At 37.1% G+C, this 25,265-nt stretch overlaps 1 protein-coding gene across 2 annotated transcripts; it reads right to left on the bottom strand.

Annotated features, from left to right (window-relative positions):
- Positions 1-1,802: 1,802 nt before the first annotated feature.
- On the bottom strand, positions 1,803-21,051 carry LOC143881413 (protein BONZAI 3-like). 2 transcript variants are annotated; one of them, XM_077384462.1, is made up of 16 exons: positions 20,639-21,051; positions 16,958-17,005; positions 15,377-15,525; positions 15,187-15,235; positions 10,802-10,858; positions 8,678-8,857; positions 8,240-8,374; positions 8,056-8,117; positions 7,859-7,955; positions 7,655-7,769; positions 7,446-7,522; positions 7,179-7,316; positions 4,095-4,259; positions 3,901-4,014; positions 3,595-3,691; positions 1,803-2,305 (listed from the first exon to the last, which is right to left on the bottom strand). In XM_077384462.1, the coding sequence occupies exons 1-16, from the start codon at positions 20,780-20,782 to the stop codon at positions 2,187-2,189; spliced, it is 1,746 nt and encodes a 581-aa protein (XP_077240577.1). In that variant the 5' UTR covers positions 20,783-21,051; the 3' UTR covers positions 1,803-2,186. The 2 variants fall into 2 exon arrangements, with proteins under 2 accessions (XP_077240577.1, XP_077240578.1); XM_077384463.1 differs by lacking the exon at positions 15,377-15,525 and having other exon boundaries at positions 20,639-21,049.
- Between the last annotated feature and the right edge of the window lie 4,214 nt (positions 21,052-25,265).

Below are 25,265 nucleotides of genomic sequence, written 5' to 3'. Positions count from 1 at the left end.
ATGGGGACTAATCTCAGCTACTGACGGAAAAGAAAAATATGTGAATTTTCAGGCTACGCAGGCCCTGTTGGATTCCAAGAAAAACATTTCTGATGGAAAAAAATTTCTTCGGAAATATTTTCTTTCTTTCCACAATTATGAGGGTAATGATATGATTATGGTTAATTTAGAGGGATATTATTGTTAACTGAAGGTCCTTCTACATAAAAGTTGAATGAGTATCTCTGTTGTGTTAAAAAGGGATATGCCAGGGACAATCCCACAAGGCATTTCACTGAGCGTCAGTTCCATGAGAGAGCAGCCACCTCAGATGAATAAGACAAAATCTGAGCCAATGTGGTTGCTCTCTCATGCAACAGACTCTGCGAAATGCCTTCTGCGATGGCCCGTAGCAAATACCTGTTAAAAAGGTAGGAACTTTTACAGATATTTTTCCTTACACCAAAGTTTGGGGGCTGGATTTTATTAGGTGGGGGTTGGTCAGTTCACATCTTCCCAACTACCTTTGGAATTCGGCTTTATTTTATATGCTGTCCACCCACACCTGCCCCTTTTTTATGATGATTTACAGAGATGCAAGATGTAGAATGGAAATAGAAATGAGATTTTTTGCAAGTGTTCGGTAATTATACTCGGGAGTATTTTGCAATACTGTTGCCGCAAAGAAGAGAATGGAATGACATTTTTAAGTAGACCCCACCCTTGACGGAATGACTAAAACTAACCATGGTTAACATTTTGAGAACAGAAATACCCTTTATCACTAGTTTTAAGCAATTTGCAAAGGGATCAGGGTTACGCCATTTTCCACCCCCGCGCCACGTCCGGCCACCACCGCCGGATTTGAGACGATAAGATAAATGGGATTTGAGATGGAATCAATGGCCTGGGATCAAACGGCAGAGATAAAGAAATGAGTAAAGAAATCAGTGGTGATGGGTAGAGGAAACGCCCATTAAAGAAAATAGGTTGAAATGAAACCCTAGAATGTATGGGAATTGTAAGAGGGTTTCATCATCTGTGATGACAACTCGTAAAAGGCTACCACAAAATGGTGGAGCTCGTCGGATTTAATGGAGATTGACCGGAATTAGTTTAGGGATTAAAAGAAATGGGCAAGGGTTGCAAGAAGGATGGTCGGATTTGAGATGGTGGATGAAGGTGGCTGCAAATCTCCCTCTTCTCTTCTTTCAAAACTCTAGAAACCCTCTTCTTCTTCTTGATTTTTGTTGCTTGTAACCCTAACCCAGAACTCTTCTTCTTCCTCTATTTCTTCATGATTCAGACATTACAAAACCCCAAACCATAGAAACTCCCCAATCCGTCTCTCTAACCTTCTCTCTAATTTTCTAGGGTTTCTTCAACAAAATCAGCAAGATCCCCTCTCCCTCTTTGTGCTCTTTCTCAATCTCTCTCTACTCTATCTGCAATTTCTCTCAATGGATCGGCAGGGGTAACGGTTATCGGCCCCGGGTCTTGTGGAGAAGACAATGCTCTTTCTCAATCTCTCTCTACTCACTTTATCACTGGTTTATGTTGATAAGCTTTGAATCAAACCCTTATTTTAAGTTTTAAAGCATGAAAACCCTAATTTCTTGGAGAAGACAAGGGCATAACAGTCATTTCCCCCTTTCCGTCCACTCTCGCGTTAAAAAAACCCATGAAAACCACAGGGGGTGTGTTTGATGACTTTTTAAAGCGGAATATGGCCAAACCACTAGGGGTCTATATGTAATTTTCCCTTAAACATAAAAGGCATGCGAAGCAAATAGCTTACTACATGTGAAGTATATATACCGATATTCATATGAAATGAAAAACTTTCAACTATAGAGAAAAAGAAAGTGTACACCGATATTCCTATGACATGAACAACTGTACAAGAATGCCCACAATACAGCTTTTAACAATGAAAAGAAAAAAAGAAAAAAACTAGAGAGATTTTGCCTTTTGATTTACCAGAAGCAGAAGAAGAATTAGTAGCGGGTTACAAACCGAATATTCAGGACCGTACAAGAATGCCCACAGTACAGCTTTTAACAATGAAAAGAAAAAAAGAAAAAACTTGAGAGATTTAAGCTTTCGTCTTCGGGAATTGCTGTAAAAACATGAAGCAGCAAGTGCAAAGAAAAGTTAGACGCGTGAACTTAAAACCAAACATGTATAGAAGTTCGCAGGTGGGTTGCTCAGCCAGAAGTTTGGGGATTGGTGACGAAGCGTGGCTTGATATCTCTGCTCCGCATGTACGTTAAGAACTGGTTGGGCAGCTCTTCTAAGAGCGACTGAACGATAGAGATCTGTCCACCTGTTGAAGGAAACCCAACAAAAAAAACATGAAGCAAATGAGGGTCCCAGATGAAATAAAGACTGCCAGTATTAGACAAAGCAAACAAAACAATGGGGTAAAGCTACAATGCAATAAGATTGCCCTTGGCTGATAATCGCTCGTCTAGGTGCTCGATCCATTAGATATATAAAAAGGAGTGTTATTCTTTCTTTTTTCTTTCTTTTTTTTTTGAAAATAAAGGTGTGTTATTCTTTATATGCTTGCTCCGTAAAAATCTGTTCTCAATTCTTCTAGGAAAGTGAATGCATCCAAATCCCACTCAATCAACTGCCAATTTGATTTGAGCAGCATGGAATGGTCAATCCCAGAAACCACGCTTGAAGCATGCTTTCAAAGATTACGCAAAAAATTAAAAGCAATAAAGAAGAAATTCTTATTTGTAGCGGTTTTTGTGAGTAGAAATAACACTGTTTAAAAACTCCCTGCGCCGATTGCGATTTGCCTGTGTTGACTCCCTCTTACATCGGGTCGAAGTCTTACCTTATCAAATCATTCAAAATTCCCTTCACCCGAGTTTACACCCTTTTACCATGACCGAGTTCTAATCCGAATCAGCATTTGGAAACATTGAGAAATGGGGAAGTAACTAGAAATATTTGTTATAATTTCCACACTTCTAGAAGGATTATCTAGAAATCAAGAAGTTTTAGATCAATTTGTGAGGCTCATTCTAGCTACATAAGAAATTGTTGATTAATAATAAGATTAAATTAATGACTTTTGGAACTCCATACATTGATTGAATAGTTCACTATTCCTGAATCTCTTAAAAGAGATAAAAAATTATGTATATGCAGAGGTGCATAATAGATCGATATGAGCAGTATGAGCGGCCTATAATAAAACCATAATAGAAGTAAAGGGCAATAGATAAAACAAGAAATATAGAAACACCCAATGTTAGGCAGACTGCACGTAAGGCACATGGGAATGTTTGTGAGACTATCCTTAATTATATTATCTAAAATAATAAAAGGCGAGCCTGCAAAACTATTGCTTTCAATTTTTAAAATATAGTGTGGTTGTTCGTTATACCAATGAATAACAGAGATATGGATTAATCATTAACGACACATCCAAAAGAGTTATGAATGAAGATAATCAAATACAGGTTATAGCCCATGTGGTGTGTGAGACAATTCTTTTATAAATGGGTTTGTGATTGCTGATTCATTTCAAGGGAGTGAATGCATAGTGTAGCATCAATCACAAAAAAGGAAGCGAAAAAGAAGTTCAAAGATACTCACCGTGCACTTCGCGCATTGGAACAAACTGTACAATATCACGTGTAGCTATTCGTCCCGTGGAGCTCTCTAGCCGTTGCCCATTGTCAGCATCCAGGATCTGCTCAATGATATAAAATTCAACCATTAATTGTAACTGACATATATTCTAAAAGGTAGACGAAGGACATTGATGACCTCCGCCCAAAGAACCTTGGTTGACATTTGAAAACCAGCAATTCCTCATCATTACAGAGCCAACGATTTGATCATAGATAACATACAACGGACGGATAGGATGAATGTAAAGAGTAAAGACCATATGCATACCTCCATTGCTTTGAAATCCGCACCTCCTACTCCTACAATAAGGATCGATAATGGTAAATCAGATGCCCTTACAAGAGCATCTTTAGTCTCCTGGAGATCCGTAATAACTCCGTCCTACAAAGATTTCAGATCAATAGCCAAGAAGCCAAAGAGTAAAGTATAAAAAAATGGAGATAGAAGATATCATCGTTTACCGTAATTATAAGCAAGACGAAATACTTGATCTGGTTAGAAGACAGGGAATGGCTAGCAATTTGTGCAGCCTTGTTGATCACTTGTCCAAACAAAGTTGGTCCAGCAAGAGAAACATTATGGAGAGCGCTTGCATAAGCGGACATGATGCCATCTACTCCTTCAACCTATAATGGAAAAGAAAAACGTTAACCAAATACTTGTCCAGAGTCGATAGAAACTGATAGCATTCATGTTAACCAAGGCCAATGCTTAGCTTTTTCACAGAGTGCTTCATGATGTGAGAGAAACTGAAGTGTATTTGGTACAGTTAGATTGAGCCTTGTTGTGCGGGCCCTAAGGATGAGAGAAACAGGAGTATATTTGGTACAGATACCAAGTTTTAAGTTTTTTTAGTTGTCATTCTTGTGAACTTTTAATTTGTGAATAAGATTTTTTTTAAATGGTTTTGATAATAGGCTCATTCAAAAAGAGGAATAAACTAGAGCAAGAGAGAGAGAGAGAGAGAGTTTACATTCTAGTTTTATATAACATATATTCTAGTTTTTTTTTTTTTTTTGGTGAACTGAGAACATATATTCTAGTTTACGTTCTAGATTTGAAGTTCTACCTTTAATTTATAATTACTATTTTTCATGTTAATGTAGGTAACAGTAACACTAAAGTATAGTTGTTGAGCATCCTCATCATGTTAGCATAGATGAGGAGCAAGAAAATGATGATGGAGGTGACGAGGAGGGTGGATATGATGAGGACATCCATTACACGAATGAAGAGGATATAAACATGATAGTATTGAAGACAAAGATATAGATTGTTGATGAGTCTAAGTCCTGTTTTATAGACCTCTGCATTCGTCTTTTCTGTTTGTGATTTTGTGTCTTTTTTTATATGGAAATGTAATAAACTTGTTAATCTCTCCTCTTTGTATAATTTTGTTGGTAAATTGGTAATGGCGGTGTTGATAATTTATTTTCTTACGGGGAATGATGATCATTTTGTAGTATTTTTTGGCATTTCTCATAATTTTTCTATTTTAGTAATATTTTATTCAAAAGAGTAGAAAATTAGTGATGCATAGGCCTCATGCCTCAAGGTTTATGCTTCCCCTCCCAAAAGGGCAGAATGCATCGCCTCACGCCTTCGCCTCTAAAAAACACTGAGAAACATTAAGAAGGATAAAAAGAATGGAGACGAAACATGTGGAGGTTAAGCTAGACAAAACTTTTGTGACCCAAGCATAGCTCAAAAGTTATACCTTTTTTTTTTTTGAATGGTAGCTCAAAAGTTATACTGTAAGGTGTAAGGAAATCTAAAACAAAAAAACAAAACTGAAACTACCCTTGTGGAATCATAGACTAGACTCCTAACACATACTTCCTTCTCACCCTCCACTTGGGTTGTGGTCAAAAAACCTTGATTTTCTTACATCATCCATGATAATTTAGGCTGTGGTGATTAGACTATCCACCCCCGGTCCCGGTGGCCTTTCTTGCATAGGTAATACTAATTCCCTTCAGAGAAATTGTTGCCTGAAACACTCCACATGCTATATAGCCATAATTTTACAATAAAGTTGGTTGAAAGAAACTAAGTTCTATAGATCGTCTTCTGTTTCTGAGTAGCCCCCGTCAAACTGAATGCCCCCTCTGTGTTCATGGCACTGAAAGTGTAAATCACTTATTCTTTTCATGTGCATTCTCTTGTTGGATATGGCGCTCATTCTTATGGAGATTCAACACAAGAAGAAAGCCTAAAAAAGAGTTAGTCCTTGAAGAACAATGGATTCAAGAAAACTTCAAAGGTTCAACCCAATCCTCAATTGCCATCCGTATAGCATTCTGCTCCACTATTTACCATATTTGGTATGAAAGAAACCGCAGGATCCATGGTGACCCCCGCAATCACAAGAGAAGCATTCTCAATTCCATCCTTCTAAACATTAGAACCAAACTCATACACCTCAAGCTCCCAGACCTTTCCAACCCAAGATCATTATCTGTAGCCCATGCTTTTGGTCTATCCTTGCAACCCTTTAACTCAAAACCCAGAACCTGCAAGTGGCAGCTCCCTCTTCTTGATGAACTGAAGTTCAATACCGATGCCTCTCTCTCAGACCCAAATGCAGGCATCGGAGGAATTATTAGAGACAATGAAAGTAACATTTGGGCCACCTTCTCCTTCAGCAAGCTACCTCAATCTATCCATGCTCTTGAGATGGAAGCCATCCTCAAAGGTATTCTAACTGCTGCAGACATTACTAAGGGGAAAATTTGGATCGAATCAGACTCCAAAATGGCAGTGGAGATCATCAACGGCAGTTACACTTGCCCATGGAAGTGTATTCCCATCCTTCAAAGCATTCGTAAATGCTTAATCTCTTTCTCACTTGGAATGTGACACACCTATGGAGGGAGGGTAATATGGTTGCTGATTTTCTTTCAAAATCGGATTGCCCTTACAAAGGTCTCATCCTCCACCCATCACCCTTTCCCGCCAAGATCCGAGATCTCGTTCATGAGGATATAATCTGATCTCTTTTGAATCCTTTTCATGTATTTCTTGTTTGGATTCCTGTTTGCCTATTGGCCCCCTCTTGTAATCTCCTCTTTTTTTAATTGATCTGGTAGGGGTCTGCCTAACCCCAACTTAACTACTAAAAAAAAAAAAAAAGTTGGTTGAAAGAAATGCGTATCATGTTTCTTTGAGCATGCTCTGTTCTATGGAATTTAGAGGCTCGCGAGATTCTAAGGGGTAGAATAAAATTTTATACCTACATTTGCAAATTGCCACTTAGGAACATTAACTAGCTGATGGCAGCCCCTAGAATTTTGATACATGAAATAGTATTTCATGGCATCCAGGAGATAAGAAATGTCCACATAAACAGCTTTTAAAGGAATCTACCAAACATAGACAATTCAGGACAAGCCTGCTACAATTACAAAGTGGTAGAAACTGTGTACAAAGAAAAAGAAAGGACATAAAAAACATGAAAATAGTATGGATGTGGATAAAGAACAGCTCAAAGTTAATTTGAATTTCCATGGTGAGAAAACCAATACAAAATACAATGGCTTGATTACCTCGCAGTCAATAGGACTTCCATTCAAGTTGAAACAATGAGACACCTGCCCATCAATGGGCCTTCCTCCAAAACCCCATGCAGGAAAACGCCTATCAGAATCATAAAATTGTATGACCTCACCAACCTCAAATATGGCCTGTGAGGTATTAACAAAACAATTAGTAGGATTTGAATGCACCCATCACGATATTCAGAAGGTGCTCCAAACAGAAGCCAGCATACAACAACAAGTGCTTAAACCAGCAAGGGATTGTGCAACTTTCACCTGTTGGTAAGCATTCAATCGACCTGAATGATCAATATAATGCAAGGAATCTGGGAGTCGAGGATTTCCATTTGATGCTGGATGGGTACAGAGATTTCAAAGCATCAGCAAAGATGTTTCACGAGTTTTTTTTTGTGTGTGAATGACAAGTTTTACGAGAGTTTTACAAGAAACATATGACCATTTTTAGACCAGCAGAACATATGTACCTGTGAAATCAATCGCAACCATAAAATTGAGCTCAAAGCCACTTGAAATATAATCCAAAAAACTATATTCCACTTTCTCATAAAAACTATCGACAAACAGTTGACCCTTCAACATCTGCATGAAATAACAAAAAAATGAGGTTCAACATGGAAAATTTCTTTCAGAACTGATTAGACCTTCCCTTAAAATATTTTACACATGACCTTCTCGTGGCCCTGAACATGAGATGGTGAAAAGAAATTTGTTCCAGTTTTGTCCTTGTGAAGTGTCTCCAGGTTTGCCACACTTTTCTGAACTTTCCTGTCCAAGAAAATATTAGTCAATGCATATCCTGATCAGGCACAATGCACTGGAAAGATTAGAAAATAAACTAATAAGCCAAGCATTTGTTTGTTATTACCCTATAAGGTCATGATTGCCATTGCTATTGAAATCATAACAATCTATAATTAATGGGTTATCCTGCATGCATGAAAATGAAATAACATTAGGAAGCCAGTCGTAGAAATAACCTGCATTACCAACAAGTGTGCTGCTTTCTGCGCAACTGTGCAATTAAAAATCATAGAAAGCAAAATGCGTGCCTTGCTTCCAAGTTGATGCATGGACAGAGATACGGGCTTCCAAGTGGGATTCAAATTGTTATTCACCACTTCTGTCTTGCAAATTGGAACGGAACCTCCACTCTCCACAATTTTAGATATTCTCAAGAATGGATCCTATGTAATCAGAAAACTCAGTGTAAAGAAACTATATGTTCAAGGATACATGGTTTGAAATCTGAAATTTCAGATTTCGGATTTCAGCCAGGACAGACACCGAATGTACATGAATCCGAAATTTCCCCGAAATTTACAAGATTTCCACCGAAATTACTGAAATTTCCAAAATTTCCACCGAAATTGCTTTCCGAAATTTTACATGATTTCGGCCGAAATTTCGGTTGTGGCCGAAACCGACATTTAAAACCTTGCAATGATAGTGTATCTTCTCAAGAGGAAAACCAGTATAAGAATGTATACACTTTTAGAAAAGAGATCCTTGTTTTCTAAATCAGAGCAGCGGAATATCATCTCTACAACTGTTCTTGAAGAAACTGTTTCTTCTGCATGCACAGTAAGCGTTCCTGCGTTCTTCATCCCTCTATTCCCCTTTCTGTCGTGAAGATTAAGAGTCAAGCTCTTACTATGTTTAGTCACTATCTGCCATTAAGGAAAATAATAATATCATAAGCATAATGTTTGCGTAAACAAGAAACATTCTCCAAAAACCACAAGTGTCAACATCTGAAGAAGAAAAAAAATGCAAGCAATTCCATGCAATAGGAATGGCATGAAAGAATATGATACAGCTGCATGAAGATAAAGGATAAGCCCATTACTAATACATAGCCATAGGGCCTCTTTGGATGCCACCAAGTAGGTTCTTATTTGCAGATAAAATTAATTTTAAGTTTATTTTATTTTTAAAATGGGATATTAAGGCCCCTTTGAAGTCATTAATCATTGCTAAAACTGTTATCACCATTATTTGCAAATAACCATATTTAACTTCAAAACCATTTGAATATATGATTTTCTGCAAATAATTTTTAGAGGTATCCAAAGAGGCCCCTAGTTTTAGTGGGTAGAAAAGAATCCCCCATGCCATCTCCACCATGCATGTTGCCATAGCTGTCAACCGTGACTTGACTCATGACGTGATTTCTTAATTTTATGACTCATGACTCGACTCGTGACTCGTAAGAGTTTTTGACAAGAACAGAAATTTAGTAGAAAAAATATAATTATATATCAAAAGATGAAGGATGTAAAAAATATAACCCAATAGCACATGATAAAGCACCAATCCAAAAATATAAATAACCATATGATTGTAACTTGCATGCACAAAAATAATTAAGTTCTAAGTTCCAACTTCCAAGTTTTCAACCATCAAAACAAGAAAGCCGATGCCCAATTACTCGACACAACTCGTAAGAGTCTTGTTTTTTCAAGGCAACTCCCAGCGACTCATTCCAATTACCAGACGACTTGGACGAGTCTTCAACAGAGGCGACAATCCGCGAGTTACCCATGCGACTCACCTCGAAAGCCCAACAACTCGACTCAACCCGAGAGTTGACTCGTACGACTCGTAAGAGTTTGACAACTATGCATGTTGCAATGTGTAGAGTGATCCATGATAGTGGTATCTTCTTTTTTTCTTTTTTTGGATAGGCAAAAATTAAATAAATCCATATGGCCATCTCCACAATTGGTAGTCTTAGTTTATGCCTCTTCAAAACTTCTCCTTCCTTTTTACTTTACAACATTGTACCAGAGAATGAGGATCAGATCTAGGGCTTGGAGATCACATCAACAAATTTCGAAGATGATTACCCTCTCCTGCCTTTCTTTTTCTTCTTTTCTGAAGACGTCATTTTTTGTGATGCAGTCGTACTACAGAGCTCATCAATCATATGTCTACCCCAGCCATCCCAGATCTCTCCAAGATCTGTTCTCTACCGTTGGTCTTAAATGAGCCATACATTATCAACAGAGAAAGATGCATTTATATCCATTTATTTGAGTGCAAGGAGCCAAAGACATATTGTGGATGCTTTCCATCACAAGGTAAAGCTTATAGAAACATGCATATGCATATGTATGTTGCAAAAAAGATCTATCCTGTGAATACAATATAAGACATGAAGAAAATGAGCTAGTAGCAGCACTACATTTTCTCAGGCAAACACATGTGAAAGAGTTTGCAAGCATGTGAAGTAATGGATGTCGGCTCCCATCTCAAAGAGCTACCCCCACACCACAAACCTCATGCATGCTCATTGTTATAGTATAAAAGATTAAATAACACCATCTCCAACGGCTTAAGCTTTTGGAGTAATTGGTTGCTTCACATGGTGTTAGAGCAAAAGTTCTGGGTTCAAAACTTCATGATATAAAAAATACACATGTAATGGCCAACCCAAAAGAGGGCCCAATGTGCCACATGAAAGCCAACCCTAAAATAAAGGGGCCACATGTGAGGGGGGGTGTTGTATAAAAGGTTAAATAACACCATCTCCAATGGTTTAAGCTTTTGGACTAATTGGTTGCTTCACACTCATCAACGAAGTGTACTCATGAGAGTTTAGAACAACTTACCTCTGACAAAACACAACTAGCTTCTCCAAGGAATTCTTGCTCATTCAACTTAAGCATCTGCAATAGTCAACTTACAATGAGTTTGGACTGTATAATCAACATCTTTAAAAATAACAAACATGCGATCAATATAGATGAGACAATTGCAACCCCAAGATTAAGCCTTCTTAGTAGAATAAATATTAGTCCCTTTGGCAATCCACAATTGCTCACCATTATATCATCGAAGGGAAGTCATGCATTATATAGTGAGGGGTTGGAGAAAACTTGAAAGCATTGTTTTAAATTTCGGATTTCGTATTTTGGTTGGGTCCGAAATCATATAGATTTCGGTTTCGGTTTCAATTTCGGACCGATATTAGGTCATTTGGACCGAAATTGTAATAATTTTGGCCGAGACGACCGAAATTTGAAGAAAAAAAAAAAAAAAACGGTTTCGTTAGGGACAGAAACCGAAACAGAAATTTAAATCCATGCTTATAAGTCACATGTCAAGGTTAAAAAAGTATGCTGAGAAACCAAACTGGTGGAACCAAATCACTAGGATAACCCTGTCTTTATTTCTTTATAGCGTACTTTAACTACCCAATACTCACTATTTGCATTTGAAGAAAAGATTTCAAAGGAAACAGTCCAAAAACAAACACAAAAACGGTTAGGAGGAACCGCATGAGACTTCGTCACCAAACAACAATGGACCCCATTTGTAGTCAAAAATTAATTGCAAGAAGCAATTGTTAGACAATAGGAGGAAAGTTATCTTGAAAGAGAAAAAGAAAGAGTACCTAGAAAGCATTTTTATAAGAAAATATTAAAGAATTTAAATTTTGAATTTACTTTTAGTAATGAGTATTTTATCTTATTCATTAGTTGTGTTTATTGAAGTATATTATATTTTGATTCAGAAAATGATCAAACCACATCTAATACTAATGATTGAGTTAAAATTGGTCCAGATGAACAATATTATGTGTCGAAAAAATGACTCTAGACCAGCAGCAAGGTAGAAGCATCTTATTACTAGTCAAAAGAATAAAAATAAAAAGTGAAAATGACTATAAATATTATACTTTTGATGGAATAAATCTATGTTTTAATACCTTCCAGCATGAATCTATTTACTCACCTATAGTGTATATCTACCTTCACATATCCAACTAGTACTCAAATGATGCAGTGAAATTAGGACTACAGGGTTCCAATCTTCGAACATCACGTAATTAATTGCTCTTATTGATGACCCAAGATGAATACTTTGTAGTGGTGCACTCAGTGACATATAAAAGAATAAGAAAGGCTAGGAGGCTCATAACTGGGAAAGTAACAGTTCCAGCACTTGAGAGTCTTGTGAATGTGCGTCTACACAACGAATTGTTGGATGTAGGGGGTTCCTCTACTTTGTCTAAATAGCCAAATCCAAAAAATTTCAAACTCTTGCTAGTTGTTATCTTTAAATGATGTCAAAATGAACCCAATTATTGCTGTACTGAAAGCCCAACTTTGAATTGTGTGGTAAAAAATTGTTACCGCCATAGCTCTCCTACATGTCAAAGAAGAGGGTTAAGCTAGACTGAAAGTTCTAATCAACTCAAGACTGGATTAGAAATTTGCGTCCTTCAAAGACACTTTTCATTTATGTCTATGCTTAGCTACCATAGTTAGAGATCCTGTGGGTCAGTTCCTTATGCATGGGACATCCTCTTTATTAATAAAGCCTGCATTATTTATGTAGTAAACAATTCTTTGCATAACTATCCTGCATCATTGTCCCCTAGTTAGAGGAATTCCACTCCCATGAGTTCATATTATGAAACCACTGCACTCATGGGTCAGACAAGTAATTCAATTCTACAAATTCAGGATGGCCTGTTAATCTATAACACCACATACCTCGTTTGGCATGTCCACATCTCATGACCACAAGCAACATGAGCAATTCTACCTCCTTTCATCACCATCATGAATTAGTTCACAGTCTTTTAAAAAAATAGACCGGCTCTTGACGTCATCGTGAATTGCACCCATCCATATAGGGTGCAAATCTCTATGAAGTAATCCATCATGAATAAAAACTCACATCTCTGGATACATGTACACATCTAGATACGTGTACACATTGTCATCATGCATCTAGGGTTCCTTCCTCGAACAAGAAAATGGTTTGATTGACATCAAAGGTAAACTGTTATGGGACATCAAGAAGATGGTTCTCAATAACGCAAGATTTGACAACATGAAAACATTTCAATCTCTCATCAAGTAAAGATATAGGTTAGTTGCTCGTCTATCTCTGTAGCTCCTAGATATCATCATGCAACTAAGGTTCCTGCCTCGAACTAGGAAATAAAAAGACCACTAATTGTTTGATCAAATGTGTATTGTTATCGAAAGCAAGAAAATAGTGCGATAGACATCAAAGGTAAATTGTTATAGGACATCAGGAAGATGGTCCTTGATCTCTGTGTTCTTGACCATTAATTCTTTTCTTCCCCAATTGTATGTTAGTAGCATAGTTAGCAAAACATGATACGGCAAAAATATGGGAGGGGAAAAATTCGTGTTTAATATAGTATTGGTCCAAAAAAACAATAAGAAAATGGAAACACAATAAAATGCGTTTAAATTTATTTTTTTCATTGACAAAATATAGTAGGGGAAAAGTTGGAAAGTTGGCCAAAAGAACGCCGTCTGAAACATGTTTTAAACATTTTCCCCCAAAAAAAGGGAGTTTTTTTCACTGTAAAAGTTTTAAACAGACTATTAAATGGCACACTAATAAAACATGTTCTTTTTTTAAAAATGTCGTTTAAAACAGTGCTTTGCTAACTATGATTAGTAGTATGCGCTCCTTATGTTCGATAGCAGGATCTATGCTCCCTATGTTCGATAAACTCTGGCCCAATGATGTATTGCATTGCAGGGGATTTCAATGTAGTTTGTTGGTCAGATAAGAAGTCAAATGCTTTGCCTATTTCTCCAATATGTCTAAATTATCATACTACATATCCGATCTAAATCTCTTAAACCTCCTGCTACAGGGGAAAATATACTTAGTCTAGTGGTGACTCTAATCCTATATTAATATAGAGTCGACATGTATCTGCTTCTTTTTTAATGGGAAGAACTATTCCCCCGATCCTATCAAAGAATTCTCCCTCATCTAATCTCAGATCAGGCCCAAGGTTCAAGGTTTCAGGTCTGGTATGCGCTTCAGTCCTCGCAGAAATGGAAACATGTTAGTTTCGGATGGAAATTTCAATAGAAAATTCTGTAAAATCATGGAAACATATGGAAACACATGCAAATATTGAACATGTAAGATGAAACTTCAAGCTGTGCTAAAATAGGCACAAATAAGGGTTTTAAAACATCAAACACCTAGATCATAATTTAGCACATACCACAATTAACATGTAATTCATATAAATATTTATACAAACACTAAATTTGACATGCAATTCACATAAATATAGTTATGCAACACATACCAGTATAGTATACCACCAATATACTTGCAATTTTGGGTTTGGAATGCATTTCGGTCTGAATAGAAACGGAAATATTTCAGTTGCTTCGTGTCTGTTTCGGTGGAAATTTAAAACCATGACCACGCCCTCATTCTCTTTGATGCTGAAAATGATATGAGGCTCCTGAACCCTTTCAGATTGGAACAAATGTGACCTACCAATCCTAATTTTTGTCCTTTTATTCATAACCGGTGATCACCTAATCAGTTGTAGGGCAGCCCTGGGGTGAGCTTATTCTAAAAATAGAAATCCCTCAAACGGGGCCTCCATAAGTGGAGTAACTTCACTTCAAGCACTTAGCCAGAGGAAATGACAAATTAAAAAATAGGAGAGAAGAAAAGGCTCTCTCTCAGAAGCAGATCACATTTTCTAGTCTAAACTAAAAATAAGTGGGTTAAAATTAACGATGAAGAAGTGATATTTTGGAGACGACGGTCAAGGGCTTTATGGGTTAAAGTTGGCGAACGTAACACTAGTTTTTTCCACTATGATACCTCCTTCCAAGGTAAGAGAAAGCTCTTGAGCAAGCTAGAGGTAAAATGACTGAAATAAACAAACAGAATACAAGCTTCTGCTTTTTTTGAATGGTTACAGAATAAAAGCTCTTGAGAAACCTCTCACTTTTCTCCCACATCTCTTCTCCTTCTTATGTTCACTAACAGAAAACAAGTAATTAAAGTGCAAAATTTATGTAAATAAATGACAAGAAAAAACAGAAAATAGGTCCATTTTCCTAACAATAAACAACATTACAATTGTCACATAAAATCATAAATCAATCCTCAATATCAAATGAATTTCAATTCAGGGTAAGTGTCCATTAAAATCCTACAAAAAATGTATGAAATCAGAGCATACCTTCACTGGTATATTATGATATTTCGTGTCAACATCATACACTTGAAATCTGAAATACAAGGTATGCATATTATGAGTGAACACAAGAAGCTCAAAGGGGGAGATAATTTAAAATGACTGAAATAAGCAAACAATGAAAATAAATTTAGACGAAAAAAAAGTTTCAGCTAGTGGACAATGAGGAGCTTACACTAGTGTCTGAACAATCTCAAAGTGATAAGTGATTGGAAGGTTTGAAATCCAAACAGGATCTAATGTATTCATTATTACTTCGGTACGGCCAATTTCTTCAAGTGCCCCATCTCTTTTCTTTGTAAACATCACTGCCATAGGATCACTCTAAAACAAATTGAAAATCATTAATTGGGACGGGTTTTTTTTCTTCTTTTGAGATGAAGCCATGTGAGACAAGTGAAAGGTGGAAAGGGATGGCAACATGATCAAGCACCATATCCAGTTAAGCATTGACAAGACAAGAACTAAAAACTAAGAAACATTGGAAAAGCATTAAGCAATGAACTCTTAGAAATATTCACGGAAATACCAAATAGCAATTGTGTGGCAATTAATCATACATTCTCTAATAGTTAAAATAAAATTCCATAATAAGATGCTATTATATGATTTGGATGATTGTACCTATAATTACTTATATATGACGCATTTTTCATAATTGAAGCTAGGAAATACGATGCAATGTTTTATCAAAGAATTAGGTCAATGGTTGAAATTTTTTCCTAGGGATGCTGCCATTTTAAGAAAATTAAACTTGCAAGGTCAATGTTACATAAATGTTAATAAATCAACTTCCAATAGATCACTGAGCATCTCATAACAAAAGAAACCACCATCACCATCACCTTTGTTTATTTCAGTCATTTTCAATTGAAACAACAGGGCTGCAGGGGAAGACCCTGTTGTTCCAATTTTTAGCAAGTTTTATTTTTATTTTTGGGATTTTTTTAAAATTATCTATTAAAAAATGACCGGTTGTAGCTTCTTTTCCGAACCGAAGTGTCAAAATGGCTGAAATGATCCGTTCCACTGACCGAAACGAAATGACGAATGAAATGATCGAAAACTAAGGTGATGGTGCTTTCTTTTAAAAAACCCAAAAAACTCAAAAAATGCTAAAAATTGGAACAACGGGGTCATCCCCTGCAACCCAATTCATCATAACATCAAGGTTGTAAACATCCAACATTTACTTAAAGGAAAACCATGAGATAATTTTGGGATTTAATAATATTTGGACATGATGGAAATTATGAATTTTTAAAATTGGAAAATTGTCCCATTGTTTGAAAGTAAGATTTCTTAAATTTCAGACCAAGAAACGAATTTTTGGTTAATAGGGATTTCGCTTCCGGTCTCCACCGAAACCGAAATTTCGGATTTCGGTCGAAATTTAAAACCATGGTAAGGGAAAGAAGATAATAACAAAAGAGGAATTGTGTTCTCTAAAGTCGGATAGAGGAAATATGGATTTGATGTTATAAGGAAAAGGAATTAGAACTTACCAAGTAGAGGGGGAGTATTAAAGCTGTGTGTAACTGTGTATAGGGGCACCCTCATTAAGATAAGGGTACTTTAGTTTTTTCCATTAATAAATATATTAGTATAAATATGGGTTGCATTCCTTGTTTTGATAATTAGTGATGAATGCTTTCTTCTCCCTCTCTCATCCAAAATCTATCCTCTATTTATCACATATACAGAAGTTAAATATGATTTCAATACCAATATACAAGATGGAAAAGTAAAGCAGTACCTTTGAAAGGATGTCAAGATCGCGTAACTTTGAGGCAGATAATGATAACTGTGACACATGCCCACAAGGAAATAAATCGTTATCAGTACATAAAACAACAAATATTAAGCACAGCATGAAATGCGGTTTGAATGGGTGACAAAAAGCATGGAATAAGAAAGGAATCTTTTAATTGACAATAAGATCAAGCCTCCAGCCCAAACTACCTACTCACCGAAGCACAAATTGTATGTAGTAAATCATTCATGATGTTTGAATTAAATTTTTTTTTTTTTTTTTTTTTGTGCACACTAGTGCAATGCATGTATTATAGTTTTGTTATGTGTTATAACAATCAAAATTGTCCCCCTTAAATGCCAACCATCTCAAACATGACCCAATAATGCCTTCCACTTTTTTTTTTTAAGTTCAAGCAATTTTTTTAAAGCTCTTTATTGATGAAAAAAAGGAGGAGCATGGCTCAATAAAAAACCAAAACTGCATAAAAGGAATGAAAACAAAAAATAATAAAATAGTGGCGGACTACAAGATCAGCATTCCTCCACAGACCATTACATTGTTACAATTGGCGAAAAACATCTCTGAAAACTAGTTGCTAACAGACTCCATTTTCACAAGAGCTAGGGAGTAAAATTAGAGCCCTTTTTTTAATGATAACCAATAAATTACAGCAGAGGACCGAGAACGTCAAAATACAACAAAGAACCGAAATACAAGAGAGGAACAACAAAGAAAAAGAAAAACTCAAGGGGGCAGATGGTCAAACAAATTTAGCTCAACATTATTCACTCCTTGTCTAGCTAGACCATCCGCCACTTGATTGGCCGAACGACGACATGATTGAAGGCTAGAGAAAAAAATCCTACCCAATCAAAGATCCCAACAAAAAGGCTATCAAATCTCCATGGATGAGAATGCGAATCTTGAAACCATCTAATAACATTCATAGAATCACCTTCAACCATTTTTTTTTGTTTTTTTTTATCGGTAAGCTGGGGTTAGGCGGACCCCTACCAAAATATTAATTAAAGAAAGATGATACAATAAAAGCAACAAGATCACTCCCCAATCCTTAGAAAAATGAATAAGGAAGGGGACATAACAACCAAGGACATGATACCCTTGAAAACAAAACTTAAAACAACCGAATTCTAGAGCCAGACACCATACGTAAGCCCCTAATGATCCAAGGCTTCTTTCATCTTCTGGCTAAATTCCCTTGCTCTCATGCTCTTCCTTAATTTCTAGAACTTTGGAGGGATCACTATCGTCATCAGCCTCCTTTCCAATCACCTTCAACCATCACATTAAATACTCAATCTCTAGCCAATAGTTTTATTCCTTGATGGACTGCACGGCCCTTCGCCTCCATTGCATCCACTACCCCAATAGGACTGTCAAAAGCCCAAATTATCTCTCCCAATTCATTTCGCAATACCCGTCCAATACCGGCCGGCCCCGGATTACCCAAGCTTGACCCATCAAAATTTAGTTTCAAAAAACCATGACCCGGTGGCGCCCACTCTTTTATTACTTTTTGCTTAATTTTCATACTAGCATGTAACTCTCTCCAACCTTCCCATAAATTAAAAGCTGGGATGAATCTAAATGACGGGAGAGCTTTCACCCAAGATATCACCAAAGCTAACGCTTTAGAAAAAAGAATAGCAGAGATTCTTGAGCTCCCCATAATACTCTCGCATTTCTTTCCTTCCATAGAACCCAAATGGTAAGATTAGACCTTTCAAGGTAAAAAGAAAAAAAAAACTATGTTTTTTTTAAATGGTGGTTAAAAAACTACAAAAAGAATAAACCGGGTTGTGCTAAATCAACACCAAACAAGGGAACATTAAGAAAAAAAAGAGCCGACTCCAAATCTCATTTTTGGTAGGTTAGCTGTGATTGAACCTCTGACCTCAAGGTCGTAGAACAAAGCCCTAACCAATTGAACTAGAGGTTCAACCCATGTCCAAACCAGTGTTTCAGAACGCAGATGCGTATCAAAATATAGCCGAAGAAAATCTCAGTGAAATTGGCACGACGGGGTTGAGTACTCGGTTGATGTGGTCATAACTCATAACTCGAGAGAGTCAAAGGAGTTTTTATTGAGTTTGAAGGGTAAATTGGCACGACGGGGTCGAGTACTTGGTTGATGTGTCCACAATATAATGGAGTCGACTTAGGGGAGCCCATGATGACGCGGGGAGTTTTGAAACTATGACTCCAAACCCATTTTGATGAAAAATTTAATAATAAATAAACCAAGAATCTAACTGATCAAAAAAAAACAAGAATCTAAACATGTTATCATGCGTACACAGGTCATAGATAAAAAAATATTTATGGATAATTTGAATCCCAGAGAGGGTGCTCATGAGAATCAGAACAAATCCTACTAGAAAACAAAAGCAACCAACTTCCAGATCACAAGTCACGGAAAAAAAAAATCACGGCTCAACAAAACCCGTATACATAAGTTCGTCAATTACACCTTAAATACACTTAAGTACGGTGTTTTATTTCTATTTTTCATCTTCTCTTATTAAAGTTTCCTGTTATTCATTACTAACCAAAGCAGTGCCCGTTGTATCATCCAATAATTGGGTTGTTTAATTCACGTCTTATTCCCAAAATTTCAGCCCTTGATCAATATCACAGCTCTGTTTTGGTAATTAACTTTAGGCCCTGTTTGAATTGCAATAAAAACATTTCTGATGGTAAAAAAAATTTCTTAAGCAAAGTTTTCTTTCCATAATTTAGAAGGAAATGGAAGAACAAATCCTACTAGAAAACAAAAGCAACCAACTTCCAGATCACAAGTCGAGGAAAAAAAAATCACAGCCCAACAAAACCTGTATACATAAGTTCATCAATTATGTCTTAAATACACTTAAGTACAGTGTTTTATTTCTATATTGCATCGTTTATTATTCGAGTTTCCTATTCATCACTAACCAAAGCAGTTCAGTTCCCATGGTATCATCCAATACTTGAATTGTTTGATTCACGTCTTATTTCCAAAATTTAGCCCTTGGTCAATAGTACAGCTCCATTTTGGTAATTAACTTTACCATTTCGAAAAAAAAAAAACAGGGCCTTAGTAGGCAAGAACATCTGGAAATTTCACATTTGGGAATTACTAGAACAAACCCAAGACGTTTGGAGATTTCAAATTTGGCTTGAAATTCCCAGAAATCCAATACAAATATCAGTAATATGATAGGTTTAAAAGATTTCTACCGAAATTTAAAAAAATTCCACCTAAATTTAAAAGTTTTCCACCGAATTTAACAAGATTTCGGCCGAAATTTCCACCGAAAACCGAAATAGATACATGTATTTTCCAACCAGCAGAAGAAAAAACAACAGGAACCAAAAGACAGAAAAGGAAAAAAGAGAAAAGCGAAAGACAGAGAAGTCAAGATATGGAGATTGTTTTGTAAAGAGGAAGATTCTTGATTCTAATTTTCTAGGGTTTGAGATTTGTTGAGATTTCACATTTGGCATCAAATTTCCAAAAATCCAAAACAAATATCAGTAATATCCAATACAGATAAGAAAAGTAGAAAGATTCGAACCAATAGAAAACAAAAAGGGGGAATCAACATGGAAAAGCGAAAGAAAGAGAAGTCAAGATATGATGATAATTTTTCTAGGGTTTGAGAGATTTGATTTTATCACCTCGAGTTGTGTGAAGAGGCCATTGAAACCGCGAGATCTGAGGAAGAAATCTACAGCATCGTTGTTTTGTGGGCCCCTCCGTCCTTCGAAGTCCCCACCCACCGCTTGTTGCCCTCCTCTCGTATCCGAAAAACACCCTCCCATTCCAAATCTCACTCGCTATCTTTATCTCTCTCTGTTTTTTCTCCTTCGCATAATAAAATTTTCAGTGGAGGAGTTATTATTATAGATGGATGGGGGGTTGAAGAAGGAGGAGCGTTTTGAAATTTAGGGGCATCTCCCATCTTCCTATTCTTATGGAAACCTCTCTGTCGTTGCTAAGTTTGGTACTTGATAAGAACGGAAATGATATCCGCACTCCGTGTTTTTTATAATATCTTCGCCTCTTTACATTAGAAACTGCTATGGGTGTGGTTTGTTTTTCGGTCCTTCGCATTGTAGAGGAGGGATTTTGATTTTTAATCGAGGGCTATAGGTACAAAATTTGATTCATGCATTACCTTTATCCAAATAATGTGGGCCCCACTGTTTTTTTTTGGGATTCACGTCCACGTCCACGTCCGTCCACCGTATGAATTTTCGATTAGAAGTTTAGAACCTGCCCGAGGACTTTTGACGACAAAGACCCTTCTGCGCCAAACGTCAACAAGGGATTAGTAAACATTTTCAGGAATGCTAAACATGAATGGGGGTGTTCGTTCGGTTATAGACCGAAATTTGATAACCGAACCGAAATTTTTAAAAACTGGACCGAATAGTGGGAGAAAAGAAGGAAAAGGCAAAGTCTCGGTTTGGATAGGAGGGCTAGGATCATCCTATCGAAATGATTTTTTGAGCACAACCTAATTAAGTTATGATCAATCAAATGGACGGTTTTGATCATCCTACGGAGTGCCCATATAGCACTATTTTTTTTTTTGAAAAAATAATGGTTTTTATCATATTTCAGTTATTCTGTTAACAGAATTTTTTATTTTGAGATAACCGAAACCGAATAACCAAATAACCGAATTTCTAAAAAAAAATAAAAGAAAACCGAACCGAACCGACCAAACCAATTCGGTTCGGTTATTCGGTTATAATCGAATAATGAGCACCCCTAACTAGACCATAAATTATTCGTTGCAAAAACCACCCTCAAGGGCACCCTTTAGTTTTAGCATTCCCATATCCTTCCTTTTGACAAAATTAAGGAAATATTAAGGGAAATGATATAATCGCACCTTTTTTTTACTTGGGACATACCCTCTAGCGCTGAGTTCTGTCCTAAGTAAAAAAGGGGACGAATATAGAAAACACTGTCGCTAGAGGGTTGAATGGGGGCGCCCTTGTACCTAATTTGTTGCTTTCAATTTAGCCACAAAAGGTAAAGGGAAATGATATATTTCTTGGAAGAGGAATGATAGAATGAAGTGCGCCCTTGCAAAAATCAGATTCAAGGGCGCAAAACCGTGTTGACTTTGGGGAAATCAACCAACAGGGGCGCCCTTGAATCTGATTTTTGTGAGGGCATCCTTCATTCTATCATTCCTCCTTCTTGGAAACTGGAAAGTAATAATAAGAGGAGCTATTCTATCATTCCAACCGTCCAGTCTGTAGAAATTTCCATAATAATTAAAATATTGTGGTGCTAATGTCATTTCCCTTTAAATATAAAAGAGAAGACGGGTCCGGGTCAAACGGGCGGGGTGAAAATGACCCGTGAAATTTTATGGGTCATTGGGCTTGGACGCACACCTGGCCTGTGCGGACCGGGTCAATTCACGGGTCACCGGGATTTTTGACATTTTTGTGACGGTTTAAAATTTCGGTTTCGGTACCGGTTTCGGACCATGAAATTTTGGTTGAAATCTGGTACAAAACTCAAAACTAATATTTTATTCAATATTAAATTTCGGCTGAAATTATCGAAATTTCGTTCGGTGAAATATTAAATTAATATTAAAAAAAAGATTTTTTTGGGTCAAATTTCTGAAAAACCAAAATTTCGACAGAATTTCGGTCGAAATAAATGACCGTTTCGGTTTTTACCCATTTCGGTGTCGATCTCCGCCGAAATCCGAAATTTCAGAATTGGTCTAAAATTAAAACCATGGTTTTTGTTAAGATTTTGTGTGCAGGGATTTGCTAGCCACCTTCTACGAGGCTACTTCTCGGCCTATCGCACATCCTTTGCTGCAAAGATCGCATAAGTATGATTTGTGGAAAGGTGGCTAGCAATAAATAATAATCATGCGGGTACTAAGTTTGAAATGAAAATATACGGGAAAATGGATGCAGAGTAGAGAAATTACAAAAAAAAAATACAAAAAGAATGTAGTAAAATATGAAAATTACGAAAAAAAGTACAAAGCAAAATCCAAGAATTATGACAACTATGGACAAAATGGCATAAAAAAGAGACAGCTGGCCTTTTAAAAAAAAAACTTATGTGCAAGGGCATATGAGAAGCCAAAATGACGAAAAAGAAGCAGTTAAAAAGGACATAAGTGGGTGTTTGACGGGAATTAAGGCGGGACTCATAAGGCAATAGCTGGAAAGAACATGCCGAAAAATATAGGATTCCCGCTTTTAGTAGTAAGGATTAAAGAATACCTTTTTTCGAGAAAAGTAATTCCTAATTAAATGAGATTACCAAACAACCAAAAGTGAAACTTACGGATAAAGTTTTGCAGAAAAAGAAGAAGAAGAAGAAGAAGAAGAATACTGCGTCATTACAACTTTGTTTTCTCACCATATTTTCTTTTCCGTTTTTTTATTTTATTTTTTGGGTAGGTAAGCTACCTCAACGTTGAGGACCAAAGCATAAGCTACCTCAAGGTTGAGGGCCTTGACCATTTAGCTAGAGGCTCAATCCCAAACTAACCAAACTAACCATCTTTTCTACACTGGGAAGGAAGTTTTATACTTTCTAATGGCCGGAGGAAGTTGCCAAGCCGGCTCATTAATTTCTTAAGAATAGTGGGTCCCACATGCCTGATCCCTTTTAAGACTTGTAGGTCCCACGAGCCATATCAGTGTGGCTTGACGTGCACGATGAGTACAAGCTACGTAAGTTTAGGTTCAAGAAAAGTGCCTCCGTGGAAAGTTAATGCCTTTTTGCTTGGAACAATCCATCTAGGAAATATTGTAGATAAACTATAGGAAAGTGATATATTCACCTCAATTCAATTTCTTCCCCTGGTCACTCCCTTGTAGTGAAAAAGAGTACTCATAAATACACTGGACGGGGGGTGGCCAGGGAAGAAAATGACGCAAATATATCACTTCCCAAATCTATAAATTAATAACCACTCGTAAGCACCACCTGCGTCAGCATGCCCTGCAACTTTGATTTCTAACCATTTTTTCTCCACTGGAAAGAGTGGTGCACTGCTGAGGCAGCTGCTCAAATACTTTTCATTTCTTAGTAAATAGTGGGTCTCCCTCCCACAGGCCTTATCCTTTTTTTAAGATTTGTGTGTCCCACGTTCCGTATCAGTTGGGCTTGACGTGCACGATGGGAGACATACGAGCTACGCGAGTCTTGGTTCAGGACAAATCCGTGAGCCTCTGTTGGGAATAATCCACGCAGGCCTATAATACCACACGTTTTTATATGGTGGAAGCCCGTATTGGCTAATATTTTTCAATAAGTAATGTACACCTTACACCGTAGGATGACCCAACCGTTCATTTGATACATTTCCATAGGATGATCTCAACCCTCTGATCTATAGAGGTTTCCATAAATAAGTTGAGAATCTGCGGGTGGAAATGGTGGGAAATAGAGAATAGAAGAGATGCTTCAAGAGCGTATAGTCCATTATTTTTCTAGTCAATCTATACGGGATATCGTATGGAGAAGAATTTCTAGTCATTGTTGGTATGGAGTATGGAGTATGGACTATATGGGCTATCCACCCCAAATAGAGATTTTATTTGGGTGATCTGCCATTCATTTGTTGAGTGATCCACAACATCTCTTACTCAGATGAGATTTTATATGGTGTAAGCACATATAGTCCATTATTTTTCAAAACGTACTATAAGGGCCGCACCAATATTAGGGGTGCAACTCGAGTCGGGTTGGATACTGTAGAGGCCAACCCTAATCCAATCTGAGATAGCATTCCCTCAACCCTTACCTGACCCAATCTGAGCCTCGGGTTGAGGATGGTGAAACTTAATCCAACCTGCATGTAAATGGGCAGTGATAAATCTACACCCCAAAATGATAAATCGACTCCCCATGTGTCTCTCTCTCTCCTCTTTCTCTCTCTAACCCAGAGGAGAGAGAAAGACACATGGGGAGTCGATTTATCACTCCCCATGTAAATCTCTCAACCCTGACACAATCCATCTAACCCGAAATCGGGTCAGTCTGGGTTTATGTTCACCTAGGGCCAAACAGAAAATGCAAGAAAAAACATAAGCCAAAGAAAATAAAGATAAAATTAGAGAACGTTCGGGTTGGGGTCAAGTCGGGTTGCTAAGGCCTCAATCCGAAACTAAATTTGGCTGGCTTTTCCCAACCCTAACCCAGCCTAACCTGAAATTAAATTGGGTTGGCTTTTCCCAACCCTAACCCAACACAATATGAGGAAATGAGAACCCAACCCGAGCGAAAAATCGGGTTGAACCGGTC

This window comes from Tasmannia lanceolata, unplaced genomic scaffold, assembly GCF_043159265.1.
Source record: "Tasmannia lanceolata isolate RefF3 unplaced genomic scaffold, GAP_Taslan_0.1 ptg000007l, whole genome shotgun sequence".
NCBI classification, from domain to species: domain Eukaryota; kingdom Viridiplantae; phylum Streptophyta; class Magnoliopsida; order Canellales; family Winteraceae; genus Tasmannia; species Tasmannia lanceolata.
This window is presented reverse-complemented; position numbering and strand designations above follow the sequence as displayed.

Bases quoted from the DNA above. Each gene is read 5' to 3' on its own strand.
- LOC143881413 (XM_077384462.1), bottom strand. From the start codon at position 20,782: ATGGGAGGGTGTTTTTCGGATACGAGAGGAGGGCAACAAGCGGTGGGT. The intron at 8,858-10,801 runs GTAAGTTGTTCT...CCTTAATGGCAG, and splicing joins CTAGTTGTGTTTTGTCAGAG to ATAGTGACTAAACATAGTAA. The intron at 4,015-4,094 runs GTAAACGATGAT...AAATCTTTGTAG, and splicing joins TCGTCTTGCTTATAATTACG to GACGGAGTTATTACGGATCT.